Genomic DNA, 16,287 nt, shown 5'->3' on the forward strand with positions numbered 1-16,287 from the left:
TAAGGTTCACCTTTTGCACTAACTCACCAACTTGTTCAGGGTTGTGCAGATTTCAGGCTGGTGGTGGGATGCACTTTGTTTTTTTTCTCAGAAGCCCCAGATCCATCAAATAGAATCTGGTGGAAAAGACATAGTGTCAAAGAATAATGAACACAGGGATAAAAACTGAGTGGAGGCCCTTCTGAACAACACAGTCCCTCTGAACAAAACCTCATTCTTTCATACCCCAGGCTTTCTTCATTTCAGTAGTCTAATTTAGAGGTCATGGGGTGAGTATAATGTAATAGTAGTAGTAGTAATAGTAGTAGTGGTTCATGCTTCTGCTGTTGAATAACTGGGATTCAGAATTTTTTACTGACTTAAAGTCACTGAGATCTACCAGTAGATCCTGATCTACCTTCTGCATCATAGAATCACAGAGTTTGAAAATACCACAAGGGCCATATAGTCCAAACCCCTGCGAGGTAGGAATACATACTGTATAAAGCCCTCCTGAGAGATGACCATCCAGCTTCTGTTTTAAAAATTTCAAAGAAAGAGACTCCACTACACTTTGAGGTAGTATGTTCCACTTTTGAATCTTCCTAATGTTTAGGTGGAATCACTTTTCCTATGTTTTCCTATAGTATTCTAGGGTGCACCAATTCCTGTGCATTGGGTTCATGAAAACAGTAGGAAGAGAAGTTAAACATAACAGCAATGATGGCTATAGTTTGAGATTAACCCAGTAACTGGAGGTGAACAATGCTGATTAATTACCTGATTGGAAAATTAATTACCAAGGTGATATCATTAGTCCCAAGTATTTAAAACTAATTATTTTGAAAATTATTTTATAACCTGGTGTAATTACCAAAGCAGCACATTATCTCTATATCTATCCTTTGGAACCAGAGCTTTAAAAGGTTACTGTGCAACACTCAGAATCCCTCACCCAACATGACTAGTAGTCATGCTGGATGGGGATTTTTGTGCTTTTGCTGTCTCTGCATGACACACAAAATCTGCTTCTTATGATAACCACCTCAAATTGTTTATTAGAAGGGACATCCCAGACAAAAGATGTTAACAGCCTGAGAATATTGGATGCTTAGCACGTGTGGGGCTGCAGAGTCAGAGTTGTGTCCTTTCTTATTTTATCTACACAGGAAAAGTAGAAGATATGTTTGTGTATAGTAAGCTGAGAATGATCAGGTACATATCTATTTTATAGCTGGAAAAAACATCTGGTTTCGATCAAAATCCTGACATCAGATGGCATCTTGACAGGAAAGAAGCATATTATTCAGCTATCCTGAAGTTACAGCAAGCAACTATAACCCTTTACTTCTCCTGTCATTGGTCTTACATCTTAAACTGGAGTAAAGCATAATTTGCAGAATATTCCAGTTATATTTCATGTAGTTTTAGTTTCTTCTTGCTTATAGCTCATTTGACTTTAATCATGAGAGGGCTCTCCTCTAGGATATGAAGGTGATTTTAATGTTTTTGTGTCTTTCATCCTTCTTGATTAATATCTGCTTGTGATCTCTGTTACAAAACTGAAGGCCTATGCAGCCTTGATACTGTGGAACCATGGAAAAACAAATGAGTAAAGACCAAGGAAATGGGAGTGAAATGTGGTAAGCAAAGGAGAACTGAGCAATACTGTGAGCAGGAAACACAATTTCCAATTTGTGATGAATACAATTCATTTCCCATTTCTCCTTCTACTGCACAACAAAGTGAGGCAGACTCACTGAGAATTCTAAATGCTCCCCCCTAAACTATCAATCCCAGGATCCCATAGGATAGGATCATTTCAATAAAAGTGGAATAATAACTCTATAATTGTATAGTGTGACTCCCCTCTCCCCGGTCTCCTAATGTAGCTGAAGTAAGAAAGATGGCACCAATTGGTGAGCTTGGATAAAGAAACTGCTTTAATGTTCAACTGTGGCTTGGAACATACTCTGTACTTACAGGCACCACATGTCCACCCTCATAGGCTGCAGTGGGGACCTCCAGAGTGGATTGATGGTGATGGCAGATCTATGGTTAGCTGATGGGTTGGCATGTCCTCGCCCATTGCTGCACCAGTCTGTGGTCTAAACTCCAGGAAAAATGCGGACAGGGTATCATGGGGTTGGCCTGTGGGATCTTGCCTGTCTGTTTAGGCCCTTAGTGCTCAAACTGCTGGGAGAAAAGTATAGACATCTGTTATTATATAGATGACCCTTAATTTAATTGTATTTTTTTAAAATGTATTTTTAAGGTGCTTTGCCTTGGGTCCCATATTGGGAGAAAGGGGGATATAAATAAAATAACGAAGTCCACAAGTTCTACACTAGGACATCACCCAGTTTTTGCCTCCTGTCTGAAACAATAGTAAAGGGGGACGGCAGATAAACTATTGTTTTGCGTATAGCAGTACCTATGTGTTCATCACTGTCAGCTATATTGGAAAGAGAAATTATTTGAGGTGGAAATGGGTATGTGAAAATATGTATGATAAGCTGACTACTATTTTATTATTTAAAGTCCTGGAAACTCAGTTTTTAAAAAGATAGATTAAAAAATGCAATAGCAGAGGTTAACTGTCTGAAGAAAAGCCATGAGATTCTGGGTATAGTGCAGATGGAAAGAAGAAGATACAAATAATTTGTTCTAAATTCAAATGGTAATGGGTTATAAAGTGGTTACAATTACCCAGACATGTGATAAAATGGACAAGCTAAGCCTTGGGAACATTAAAGTTAATCTAATGTGGTGGAAGAAAGAGAGTAGAAGGAAATGGGTCAAAAGACAGATGGCTGTATACAAATCTGGAAAATAATGAAATTGTTTAGCAATAGGAGCAAAGAACATTAATTAATTAATTTGGGTCTAGAGTTACCATAGTTAAGACATAACAGAAATCCTCTATTGCAGAGATATTGTAATGATTAAGCAGTTGTCCTTGAAATGAAAACAGAAATGTGTAAAACTTTTCTTTTCTCTGAGCGTTCAAAGCAGATACTACTGAGCAAAGGCTTGTAACTATATAGAAAGAATGGCAACAGGTAGATATTTATATGAGGTCCATACACCGCCAGAATATTGAGGACGATGCGTCTTGACTTTAAAAATACAGAAACAGCATGTTTTTTCTATATAAATAGTAGGGATTGTTAAACTTGATCTGTCACAAATTATGTGAACATTTAGATTTTTAACGTGTTTTATAAGTAGTACCTTCATTACTAAAAGTCATGTGTTTTCCACATGGCAGCACTGTTCTATGTAGAGATCAAGCACTTACTATTCAGCATCAAATGCTGGGCTATACAAAATTTTGGGGTAGATTTGGCATTTGACAAACAGAATGCAAATGTACAACCTGATTTTTCTTGTAAGGGACATGCTCTCACTACACCTTTCTCAGCTTTACCATATAGATTTTGAGAAAGGAGAATGAGAAAATATAGCCACATCATAAATTAACATGAAAGAATGATTATTATGTTGTTTCCTATCTCTTTCCTAATGTTTTTAGACTTGGACATCCCATTACTTCCCTCCATAATAACAATTCACTGTTTACTCCATTCCCCTGCTATTTGTTCTTAGACCAGTTACTGGTCTTCAAGAAACCAGTTCTCTTATCCTTATGATTGCTACATTTACTCTGTGTCCATTCTTATTTGAAGGCCTTTAGCAAAATCATTTTGCAAGTCCAAGTATTCGGTGGTTACCAGACAACTTCTTGCCCGCATGCTTACTTACACAAAATTCCAAAATATTAATGTGGTAGGACTTTTGTTTTCAAATGCCTTGCTGATTATTCCCCAGCAAGCTTTTTTCTTCTATAAATTATTAGTGGTTTTCCATGAACAAACCCATGGATGTTGGTGAGCCTGTGATTTTCTGGCTTTTACCATCCCCCCTTTAAGTGCTATGTCAGTTCCCTTCAAATGTTTTGTTATAGTAAATCCATTAAATACTTTAATTAGATGCTCAACAATTAGACATTTCTGTTCTTCAAGATACAATCTATGGTGTATGTCACCAGGTGACATGAACATTTTGCTGTAATCATTTAGGTTTGACTTCAGTGTTGCGCTACACATAATCTTTATTTTTCTTCCCTCCCCTTCGGTCTGTCTGATCTTACTCTCTTCCCCTCTCTCCAAAGAAAACACTGAAACCATATCTGAGATACATTAAATTTTAAAGGTGTGTCATTAAAGTCAACAGGATTTCAATCACAGGATCATAGAATCACAGAGACTCAAGGCATTTCAAGAACTAGTCCAACACCTTGCCACACTGGCATCCATTCCTAAACCACCTGGAAAGGTGGCCATCTAATCTCTCTTTACTAAATCTATGCTACTGAATAAGAGATATATATAGATTGCCTTTTTCATCTATGATCACCAATCCTTGCTACCATCATCTTCCCCTCCCCAAAATACTTGGTGATCATTGGTAGTATGGTTACGATTACAATGATGATGATTTGGAGGAGAAGATATATTACACAACTTGGTTGTAAAAAAAAATGTTGGGCATGAGCAAATGGGTGCAATCCATTTGAAGCAGAGTTTCGATCTCTCCCCTTTTGCTTGGAAAAGTACATTTGACTGGGCTACAACTTCTAAATGTTGTTAAAAATCAGTATTTGTGAAGGTGTTAAGAACAAAGCTAGGGAATGTTTGTTCTCTGCTCACTTCAGAGCTTCAGAAACTTAATTTTTAACCAGACAGCTATTTCTTACACTTCATGTTTCTAATATAATTAATAGATTCTGACCAACAGTAATGATACCTGGGATGTTCTTGACTTGACAAGTCCAACAGATCTATTGTCTTTCGGGGCTCCAGATTTCATTCTGTGTGCAACTAAACATTACTTGGCTTGTGGATGTTCATTCCTAAACTATGGGAAATTGCAACTGACCATTACAGCTGGCCTGAATTGGTTAACACCGTGTGATTCACTTTATGTACATGGGAGAGAAAAAAAGTCCCTTTCAGGGCTCCATAGAGAAAATCCTTCTCGTTTCTGTTGACTGGTAGAAGGTAATTAGCTTTCAATCATGGAATGAAACAAGGACTTACAGACCAAAGTTCTGATCTCATAAATGACATAGAGCAAGCTACAGTACACATGGATGGATAGAATTTCACATTTATAAATTCATGGTTTCTCTGTGGCACACAATACCACAAATGCAGCTCTTATTCACAGTGAACCTTTAAGTCCTTTTCTATAGCCTTGAGTCATTTTCTTCTATAGCATGTTAATGACAGTTTAATTCTTAATTCTTAAAATGATTTTGAAATATTAATTTATTCTCTTTATTCTAGTTGTTTCTCCTTCCTCCAGCTTTTTAAGTATATGAAAGGTTTAGCTTTAAATTTCTCTGATCTTAATTCTGTCTTGTATATTTGCTGGAATTTAGTAGGATGGCTTCCAAGTTACCGCACTGTGCATGGAAAATGTGCCCAGGATAGGCTTTCCATTAAAATGTATTTAAACTGGAAGAGAATGCTGGCTGTTTTACAAATATTCCAGAACTAGATCCCCAAATACTATGACTAGTATTTCTTCTTTCTTTCTTCCAAAAGATTAACTGCTGGTTTATATTTAGCAGCAAGATTTTTTTTTAACAAAAGGAGTGTACTCTGTCAGAGGCCCTCTGAAGGGAAGCAAACAACTGTTACATTGATTTGTAGACTATGGAAATAAAACATGGCCATAAAATACTCACAGCTGGAATTTCCTTTTACACAACTAGTGTTTGAAGTGTGAACTGCTATTTACACTAGTGGCCATACAATATAAATGAGAGCTTCTGTTTTAGCATATTTCTGTTAAATGGTATCACATTGCAAGACATGCAATGGAGGCCAATATCATATATATCTCTTATGACTCTCATATTATAATTGCTTTTATATAGTATTTCTTGTTGCTGCTTCCAGCTCCCCCCCCCCCCCAAACCATGGTTGCTTCCTAAAACAAAGCAAAAATATGTACCAGCCTTACTGTTAGAAGGAATGAGAAAACTATTTCAGGTGGTGGGTAGCAACAACGATACCTTGGATGTTACTCAGGAACATCCTGGTGAGTCTCACCCTTTGGACAGTGTCCAGTTTGCTGCACTGTTCTAGGAGTTTGTCACATATAATTTTCATGCCAACTTGGGCACAGGATGGGATCAGGCTGGACCACGTTAAAACTGATTTTACCACATGCAAAATTGCTGCTGCACTGCTGCCTGACCATCACCCGTCCAACAGTGCTCTGGTGGCCGATTTTGATATTAAGGAAGCATGAAAATTACATGCAATAAAGTCCCTAGTCACCTAAGCTTTGTTTCTGCCCTCAGGCTTGGTAGTGGATGTTATCCCATTGCCAGTATTCAGCAGACGGTTCAGCCAATTTCTGTATGTGGAACAAAAGAAGGAGCACCATCTTGTTTTTGCTTCAGGCAGAAAAATGTCTTGGACTACCCAATGACATTGTCTTCTTTGTCACCCAATTCTTTAAAATTTCTTGTTGAACTATAAAGATATCAACCCTGCCTTTATCTGTATTTCCCTTATGTGTATATGCCTGGTCAGGAGAGCCCTAGGCCCTAGACTATTGCAGGATGATCAGTTTCATACTGTTGCAGAATGTCGCATGTCTGTGAGAGTCCTGCTGTGGTAAAGTTGAACTGCAGAAGCCTGTCTCTGGAAGGGTTTTATGTTGAGTGCCTTGATCACAGTGCCATGAAACAAGGAAGGTCTCTCTTTAAAAAATTGTGGATTTTTCCTCTATCATCAACAAAGCAGATGCTTAAGAACAAAATATATCAAATTCACAGTGTAATAGTTTTATTGTGTTGTTTATTAAGTGTGTTATCTAGAGAGCCTCGGCACTAGTGTTGCTAATAAATGAAATAAGTAAATACTTTCATGGATGAATATGAAAAATGTTTAGAACAAATGCAATGTGTTTAGAACAGATGCAATCCACGTTTACTCAGCTGGAAGGACTAGTCTGCGCTCATTCCCAGGTAAGTGTATATAAGATTAAAGAACAAATGGGTAGAATACATCAGGCTCTGCTATATTCATTAAAACCATAAAGGAAAGCACTGTTTTTTTTTTTTATATAAGAACATTAGAAGATCTCTGGTGAATCAGACTGCACATTCATTTTAGTCTAGCTTTCTGGGAAGCTTACAGTATTTCTTGACATTTGTCTGTGTTGTGACATAACTTGTTGATGTATGGCAATAGTTTAAAAGGGTTGTGTGTCAGCGGTGATTGAATGTGTCACACATTCAAAACCAGTTGTTCAGGGGGCATAAAAATGGGTTGCCCCCCCCCCCATCCAACAGAGTTCAGGAAATGGATGATGTCCAACAAAGTCTCTAGGGGGAGATAAAATGCAATCATGGGTAGTCTTCATGCTGTTCTCTACCCAATCATTTGTTGCTTTTCAATGGACTTTTGTCTTTTGACAGGGTGGTTTATATGCTGTGTCTGTCCATATCTACTTTCTAAAGTGCTTGGTGACAGAACACAAGTGTTAACCACTTTTTAAAAAACAATCGTTTGATGTCTTTTTTGGATTCATCATTGCTGATGATCAGGAGACTACTATGTCGAATAAGAAATTCTAATTCTGTATTTTAACATTGTATGTGTGTACAGTCCAAGCATGCTCGATATCTCTTCAAGGGTGAATGAACCAAATATGAGGTGAGGTTGGGTGGGTGAATGGACATGTACCAGTTAAAAGATTTCAGGACTTGGCACAAAACACATAATGTGCAGAACCCCCAATGCCTCAGGAACTTGGTTAAAAATATGGATTTGATTGGGGAAAAAAGCCAATTAACCCCAAATTGTAAGGGAGAGGAATAGGCTACTTCATACTAGACCAGGTGTTGTTAGTCAAGTCCAGTATTGTTTGGGAATTATGCAAGGTGTACATGTCTTCTATATCACCTGGTCCTTTTAACTGGAGGTACCATTTACTGAACTCAAAACTTGGGACATCCTACAAGCCATGTGCTCTTCCACTGAGCTATGACCACTTTATCTTAAAATTAGGATCTCTACAAAGGAAGGCTATTATCCTTACCTTTTCCTCACCTAAATGTGACCAGGAGCAAAATGTCTTTGCTTCACTTGTGTTATGGCAATTGTGTGATCTTTGGTAGCTAAAGTGTTGTCTGGCAGCAAGAAATGAAAATCTAATAATACACCCTTGGAATATGGCTCAAATTTGGTACAGTGACAAACTATATTTCACAAAGCACCTCCTTTGAGCCAAAAAGGAATGGATGCATTTCATGCTTGGGCTGATTAGAAAATGTTAGGTGCTTCCCATCATGGGAGCAGTTATAAAATGTTTATACAGTTGGCCCTCCATTTATGTGGGGGATCCATTCCGTACCGCCCTCCCCATGAAAACAGAGGCTTGCACGTATTCAAGCCTTATAGTCTTTAAAAGGCTGTGCCCCATGCACACGCACACCATTGTAAATAACGGAGGTCGCCCCTCTATGCATAATCAAGTTTGCAGATATCAGATCCGCGGGTATACTGTTTTGAATGGGAACTTGCACCCATAATAGTTTATGGTAAACTGAAGTAATTTAGCCTGGCACAGAGTGCCCAAAGTCATCTACCTTTCAGGTAAGTTAAAGTGCCTGTTGGAATGGTATACAGGTGTATCTCTTTGAGTGTGTACTTAAATTTTGGCAAGGAAGATATTCACTTGATTTACCCATCCATTGTTGTCATTTTTGTCCCATTTCCATTGCTGCAAAATGTTTCCTACAGCTGCAATCCTTGTCTCCTTTCTGATTGTTACATGCAGCATTGGAATATATAATATATTCTAATTTTTAGCTCAAAATTAATTGGACTTGGAAATTGATTTCAGGCACTGGTATAATATTTCTTTAGTGTCATCCCTAAGAAAGTGCTGCATTAAAACTGGAATAGAGAAACCTTCATCAATAGATGTGCTTCAATTCTTAATTCTTTTTACAAGTAGGTTTCTGGATTATAAACTATCAGCACCGGGAAAATACCAGCTCTTTTTAATGGACTCATGCAAATCCCTTTGCTGAGCTATTTTCTTCCTGTCTCTCCTTCAGAAATCATCTAAAATATCCTTATTGAACACTCAGGGAATATTCTGAAGAGTCATTTTTGTCAGTGTTGGGCAGTGCCAATTTATCACAGTAAATATGTACTTTTCTTCTATTCCTACAGAACAGCTTAGCTCCCCTGGGCTATAGAAAGCTGTTCTGTCAAACCAGACATATGTGGAGCTGTTTGTTGGAAGTCTGCATTGAAAGCTTCAAGCTGTTTTGGTCACTCTACTACCATGTTTTTAAAATAATGTTATACAAGAAAAAAAAATACATGTGGTTTTACCAAATATTGCAACTATTTGTTTTTTTTTAAAGTAATATATCTATATCTAGGCAATCAAAATCCCATCTTTGCTTTTTTTTGTGTGGGGGGGGATCCTTTTATCATAATCAATGGCAAAATTGTGAAAGAATAGTATGTTTCTGCAGGAGGCTTTAGTTATTGTGTCATTACTGCACTTTTCCACGGACCTGATATGTATATATGTATGTGTTATGAGAAGGGATAAACCCCTTAGTCCCCAAAATTTCGAAACAGCATACAACAATAATGAAACATATAATATACATGTTAATGCACAGTCTATAAATTACAAATATTGCAACTAGTAACATGCAGTATACAAATTAACATATAATATCTATGTGGTCCAGGAAATATATGTTAATTTGGACTGTAAAAGGAAAGGCTTCTATTACGGCAGTAATATCTTAGCAGTTATCTAAAACTAAAAATGGGCAGAGCATGTTGAATTTCTGAGGGAAATCAATATAAATGTAGCGCAGTACTAAATTTGTCTCAGGATGTATAGCTTGACAAATATATGGCAATAGGAATTCTGAATTCCAGGGCTGGGGTGCTTACAATACATATTCTATTCTATCCTGTTCTGGATAAACAGTGTCTACTTCTGGGCATCACAGGATAAAGAATGATACAGTGGACCCTTGTTATACGCTGGGGTTTGGTTCCAAGATCCCCCTTGGATAACAAAATCCGTGGATGCTCAAGTCCCATTAAATATAATAACATAGCAAAATGGTGTTCCTTATACAAATTGGAAAATCAAAGTTTGATATTTGAAATTTATACTTTTTTTGAACATTTTCAAACCATGGATGCTTGAATCCATGTATAAAAAATCTGTGTATAAGAAGGGCCGACTGTATTGACAAGCTACAATATGTTCAAAGGAGGGTGACCAAATGGTAAAAGGTCTGGAAACAAAACCCTTTAAGGAAGAGCCTGATAAGTTTAGCCTGGAGGTGGGAGGACTGAGAGGTGACATGATGGTCATATTTAAATATGTGATGGCCATATTTAAATATATGGAAGATTACGTGAGCTTGTTTTCTACTGTGCTATAGACTAGAACACAAACCAGTGGATACAAATTATAAGAAAAGAGATTCCACTGAAACATTAGGAAGAATTTCTTGACTATAAGAATTGTTTGTTAGTGGAAGAGTGTGGTGGATTCTTCTTCTGTGCAGTTCTTAAAAAAAGGTAGGATGGCCATCCTTTGGAAGTACTTTAGTTGCATATTCCTGCATGGCAGGGGTGGATTAATGACCTTTGTAGTCTTTTCCAACTCTATATAATTCTATAGTGCATATGGATTTTAAAAAATATTCTAGTTTATAAATAGATTTTGTGGGGTCCACAAGGCGGGCCCATGACATTTTGCTGCATAAAGCAGAGGAACAAATCTCCTGTTCTTCAGTAAAATTTCAGTGCCCAAATCCATCCAACTTCATGAGACAGTAAATTGCACAAGTGCCTCTCACCATGGCTGGTATTGGAAACACCATAATAACAAAGTAAATAACAAAAATGTGCTGCCCTTTTTTGGCATTGAAAATAAGCTGCCTAAGGCATCACTTTCACATTTATCAATGGAAGGCCTGGCCATTCAACTGTCCACCCCACAACATTCATTCTGAATGCATGGTAGTTGGCTGGAGGGGCTTTCCTGTCTGTCTTCTTAATAATCAGATATCAGACTTATATTAATATAAAGAAAGAATGCAAAACTGTTACACAAAATGGCATTAATGACAGAACTGCAGTGTGTCTTTATAAGCCACAGACCAGAAGAAAAGCTAAATGACTCATTCAACCTGACCCTGTTCCTCAGGGAAGGCTGCCTTTCATCTCACTGCTACACTTCTGTCATTTCTGCTGCTCTTAAATCTTCCCAGCTATGAAGACTGTGCTGTCACTTCAGGGCCATGTGCTCAAAAGCTAGTTTTGCAGTCAGTATCTGTTTCTTAACAATTGACCTGTATTTATATCCAAAGGCTGGCTTAGAGAAGACTGCTTCAGCTTGTGGAAGTGAGGGACATAATCCTCCTTTGCTTTCTTTGGTCATCTTTGTTTTAATGTTTGTTTTACTGCAGTCTTCCCCAACCTAGCATCCCTCAGATGTGTTGAGCTACAAACCCATCATCCGCAGCCAGGCTGGTTATATTGGCTAGGGATGATGGACATTATAAACCAAAAATATAGGGAGCTCCCCTTGCTAGGGTTGGCTATTTACTTCCTTTACGATCACAGATCCCTTCTTCCACTCTGACTCCAGTGCTCTTCAAAGATTTTTTAAAGTTCTGCCCTCATTCACCTAAACTGACATCGACATCCAACTCTTTTGAAAGCATCTGTACAGAGTCCTTATACACTGTAGTACTCTGCTACATCCATAATGATCTTTGAATAAATCTGTGGTTCTGTTGGACACTAATTGAACACCTGAAGACTCTCTTAGTCTTCTTTAGACTCTCTTCTAAAATCAGTCAGAAAGGAGACAAATGAGCTGTTGTGGCTCTTACACCACACCACCCATTCTCTTAGTACATGGTATCAGCGTACCCCATTGAAGATGTTGCCTTAAAGTAGAAACATTTTCTGAGCTTTCAGAGAATGCCATAAAGCAGAGGTGGACAACACACTTCAAATGTTAGATGACAGCAGCTTCAAGCAGCTCAATCTATCATTGGCAATGAGGAATTCTAGGAGTTACAGTCCTACAACATCTGGAAGACTACCATTACCCATCACTTAATAAAAAGAATATGTATTTAGAAGGTTGTTGGATTTTAGACTCCATTCATCCATTACATAATGATCGACTCTGCATCCCCCTTCCCTGCATACTTTACCTGGTTTGTATTTCCACCCTCCACAGTCTACTTGGCATCCACATGATCAACAAGTTTTGGTAGTAAAAAGATTGCTTTGCATAGCAGCTTGTTACTGAGAAACCAGCTGCAAGAGCATGTAAACGTTCATTCTGTATTTTGAATTTGAGAACAAATTACCTTGTTCCTTGTCTAATATGTTCTGTTCTGGAAAAGGCTGCCTGAGCAGTTAAGAGAAACAAGAACCGGATATTAATCGTTATGCTACCCTCCTTTATTATAGCTGAAGCTGACGTTATCATAATTGAAGACTTTTTTTCCTACTGTAATTAAAAGGTATTGCTCTTCTGCAATATGCAAATATCTTCTAGACTTCCATTTTATCACCTTAGTTGGGCAGCCCAGGAAATATGGTGCAATATAAAAGCCCTCCACCTTAAGAAAGATCAGCTGGTTAAAGTATCAAGGTATTTCAGGAACTTTGTTGTAGGAATCACTACCAAACTGGAAGCATGCTTTTTGTAACACTTAACCAACCTGCCTAAATTAAAATAAGAAACTGGAATGCAAAAAACTTCTGGAAAGTTCCTTTTCATTCTCATGATTCAACTGCTTTTTACATTCTCATTCTGAGCATCCCTAAGGTCATGGTTCCCTTTGTGCTTCTACCTGCTCCCCATAATTGTCCCTGAATTCTGGTATTCTTTGAACACCATTCTGGGAATGCTGGCAATTCTTGAAACCACTCTTCATAACTGAGTCCACATTTATAGTCACCAAGAGTCACCACCCACAGGGTTCACCTGGCATGTTACCTAAAACTTTTGTCGATTTTTTTTTACCTTTCTCTACTTTCTGGAGTTAAACCTCTTTTGCCAGGTCTTTTTTTGCTTACACTACCAGACTGTTGTCATTGACCATATAGATCTGTTCTCTTGTATACTCATACAGAATATCACCACTTGTTGAGCACTGACACATTCTGACTGTATTCATCTCAGCAGAACTGCCCTATAATGGAAGCCTGATTCCATGCCATAAGGGATCCATGAGAGGACCTTCACCATTTGTGTGTGCCTATATTTATGAAGCTCCAGATCTTAGTATTCTTCCTTCTTGCACCTGAGTCCCACTAAAGGATGAAATGACTTTCAAACTTATGGGTTCTAAATCCATTGATTTCATTTTCTTACCCTGTAGCCAAGCTAAGGGCAAAAGACAGCATGCCATGTTTTTTGAAGGGGAGGGGAATCTGTCAGTTCATTGCTATTTTGTGTTTCTATTCTCTGTGTTCCCTCACCTTCCTTTCTGTTTGTTATTTTCTTTAGGGTTGTTTGTCCTAGCACTGTTCATTCCAGATTCTGTTACTGAATCTTATTATTATGTGTAGGGCTCTAGTGTCCCCAATGACACTTTTGGTTGAGTTTACCCAGTTCTTTAATATCACATACACAATGTCATTTACACATACCCTTCAATGTTTACGTCTGTTTATGGAATTGTCCTCTTAAGTGACCTATGTATGGTAACTTAGGCAGAGTTTATCTTTAAAAGATTACCCTGCAGGGCTCTTGTAAATTAACCTCATGGCTTAACATTGATAGATTTCATAGTAGGGCTTTCTTCAACATTTAAAAAAGAAAATCTCACTTTTTGTCTTCTTTCTTTTCTGTTGTAGACTCCATAGGTGGACCATTTCCTGCCTCCTCTCACCGATGTCACCACAAACAGAAGCACTGCCTGCCCATCCCACAGTGTGGAGCACTCTCAATCAGCCCGCTGCTTTTCCACCCCCACACCAAGGGCTCACAGATCATCATGGACACTACACAGAAGGCGGTCAAGCGCCAAGCTTCCTTCTGCAATGCAATCACGTTCAGCAACAGGCCCATTGTTATCTATGAGCAAGTCAGGCTCAAGGTGAGTGAATGTCTTTCTTGCTATGCTGCTTTGTGGGAACCCAACTAATACAGTATCCCAGGCTCTCACAAGAACTGGTACTTTCTTATTATACCAGATCTTGGGGCATAGGAGCGGCAGTCTCTAAGGTATCTGAGATCCAAGCCATTTCAGCTGGAACACTTAGGGAAATCCTCCCATTCCTTTCTACCAATAGGAGGTTTTGCTAGGCATTGTAGTGTGTAGAGGAATGATTTTTGTTCCAGTTGCATTGGGAAAAGAAAAATATAAGTCTCCACTTCCCATGACCTGATTGCAAATGAAGATCTTCCTGCCTCATGCTTTTAATTTATTTAGCCACAAGCTGTGCATCAAGCAAATGTTTAATTTGGCCTTTGGTATATCAAATTACATTGAGAGGATCAGTTTTTTCCTTCTGATCAGATAAAACCTAATGTTGCTTGTAAGAATCACCTTGGGGATTTCGCCTTAGCAACAGGTAGGTGGTTGTTGGAGGAACTGTTTTGGAACACACAGCTCCCAAATAATTAAAACAATTGTGCTCATGTTTTATACTATCCACCTATTAACTCTTTTTGAGGCATATGACAGTGGCCAAGTGCAAATGCCTTAGAGTAAGAAATATGAAACTGTAAATCAGCTCCCTACCACCCCGCTACCCCAGTTTCTTTGTATCCTGGCTGAAATCCTGTGGCACATGCTCTGATCTGGTGTGCTGCCTTTCTTTCTGTGTGTTTCCCCACCCTTCCACTTGGCACAATATTGCTTTTAACAATTCATGGTTGGAGTGTCTGGTGTTCTGTTTTATTTACCCATTTTATTGGCTTACATACATGCTTCATGTGTAGATAAGAGAGTGTACAAAGCCAATAATAGTGTGCTGACATTTCTTTTTTTCCTCAGTATCATCTGGGAATTTGCAATAAAAAACAACAATACCCTGGTGCTATAAACAATACGGTGGTTTTAAAAATGCGGGTAACTACAGCCTTTGTTTCCTTGTTTGTATGTTTACTATGGTTGGCCCACTTTATTGCATTTAGCTGCAGCCAAACTATCAAGTTAAAGGATGCTGTAGCCAGACTGACAGGTGAAGTAGAGGAAAGTGTGCTTCAGCTAAATATATCCTATTATCCATTTAATGCTGATTTCAAGAAATAACATGCATTAACATAACATTTTTGAAGTTCTCTAAGAGTAAGACTATACTTTGCTGTCTTTCACTCTCCTTTTATGAAAAGGTGAGATGGTTTTTTGTCAGGTTTTGCTCAGCCTACAGAAAATACAGCGTTCATTGTTGTTTTTTTATTATTATTTATTGTTATTGTTGAAAGAATGGGACAGCAGTGAAACCACTTCAGGTGCATTTAGTGATTCTCCTGTGTGAAGTCGAAGGCTTTCATGACCGGCATCCATAGTTTTTTGTGGGTTTTTCGGGCTATGTGGCCATGTTCTAGAAGAGTTTCTTCCAGACATTTTGCCAGCATTTGTGTCTGGCATCTTCAGAGAATGCTTGTCTGGAAAGGAGTTGGGTATTTATGTGACCTGGAGAGGCAGGAGTGCTTTGCATGTGTATGTATGTACTTGTACATACCTGGAATATCTGCCTGACAAGAGGTCTGCTTGCCCTTTCACTTCTGCCCTGCCCTGGATGGGAGAGCAGGCATTTTTCATTACTTGTGAAGGGTGTCTTGTTTTGTTTTTTAATGGCAGAGGTGCAAGATCCTAGTTCATTTTCCTAGGTTAAGGTCCCATTATCCTGAATGGGGATTACTCCTGAAGAAACATTTCAAAGCTTCTGAATAGACATTGCTATAAAGCTGCAGTTTGGGGGGCAGGTTCAAACTTGGGTGCGGAAAATGTGACCTGCAGGATGTCCCAACTATCTTTTCAGCTGTGAAGTCCCTCAAGGACACACCCCAAGCTTCTAGTTCAACCAAATATTTCACAAAAGTTTTCCCTGGCTATTTTTTTTTTTTTGCCTCAGATGGTCAAAATGCTTAACATTTTGCAAAACATAGTTCTTTTGTTCTAACCAAATTTCGCTCACACTTCATAAATAGGAGGATTCTGCTTTTTATTGTTTTAAATTGTTTTATCTT

The 16,287-nt window shown here is 38.3% G+C and overlaps 1 protein-coding gene across 4 annotated transcripts in view; it reads left to right on the forward strand.

Moving 5' to 3' along the window:
* LOC149318478 (E3 ubiquitin-protein ligase NEURL1-like) overlaps window positions 1-16,287 on the forward strand; it is a 184,839-nt gene that overhangs the window by 111,570 nt on the left and 56,982 nt on the right. For 3 of the 4 annotated variants that reach the window (XM_089509803.1, XM_089509800.1, XM_089509801.1), the window contains exons 2-3: window positions 13,944-14,185; window positions 15,089-15,163. In XM_089509803.1, coding sequence (XP_089365929.1) covers window positions 13,944-14,185; window positions 15,089-15,163 — 317 coding nt within the window. The remainder of the gene's footprint in view (window positions 1-13,943; window positions 14,186-15,088; window positions 15,164-16,287) is intronic. The other variant, XM_089509802.1, reaches the window with a different exon arrangement.

Source organism: Sceloporus occidentalis, unplaced genomic scaffold (genome assembly GCF_023333645.1).
Source record: "Sceloporus occidentalis isolate IW3139 unplaced genomic scaffold, rSceOcc1.0.p SCAF_2, whole genome shotgun sequence".
NCBI lineage: Eukaryota > Metazoa > Chordata > Lepidosauria > Squamata > Phrynosomatidae > Sceloporus > Sceloporus occidentalis.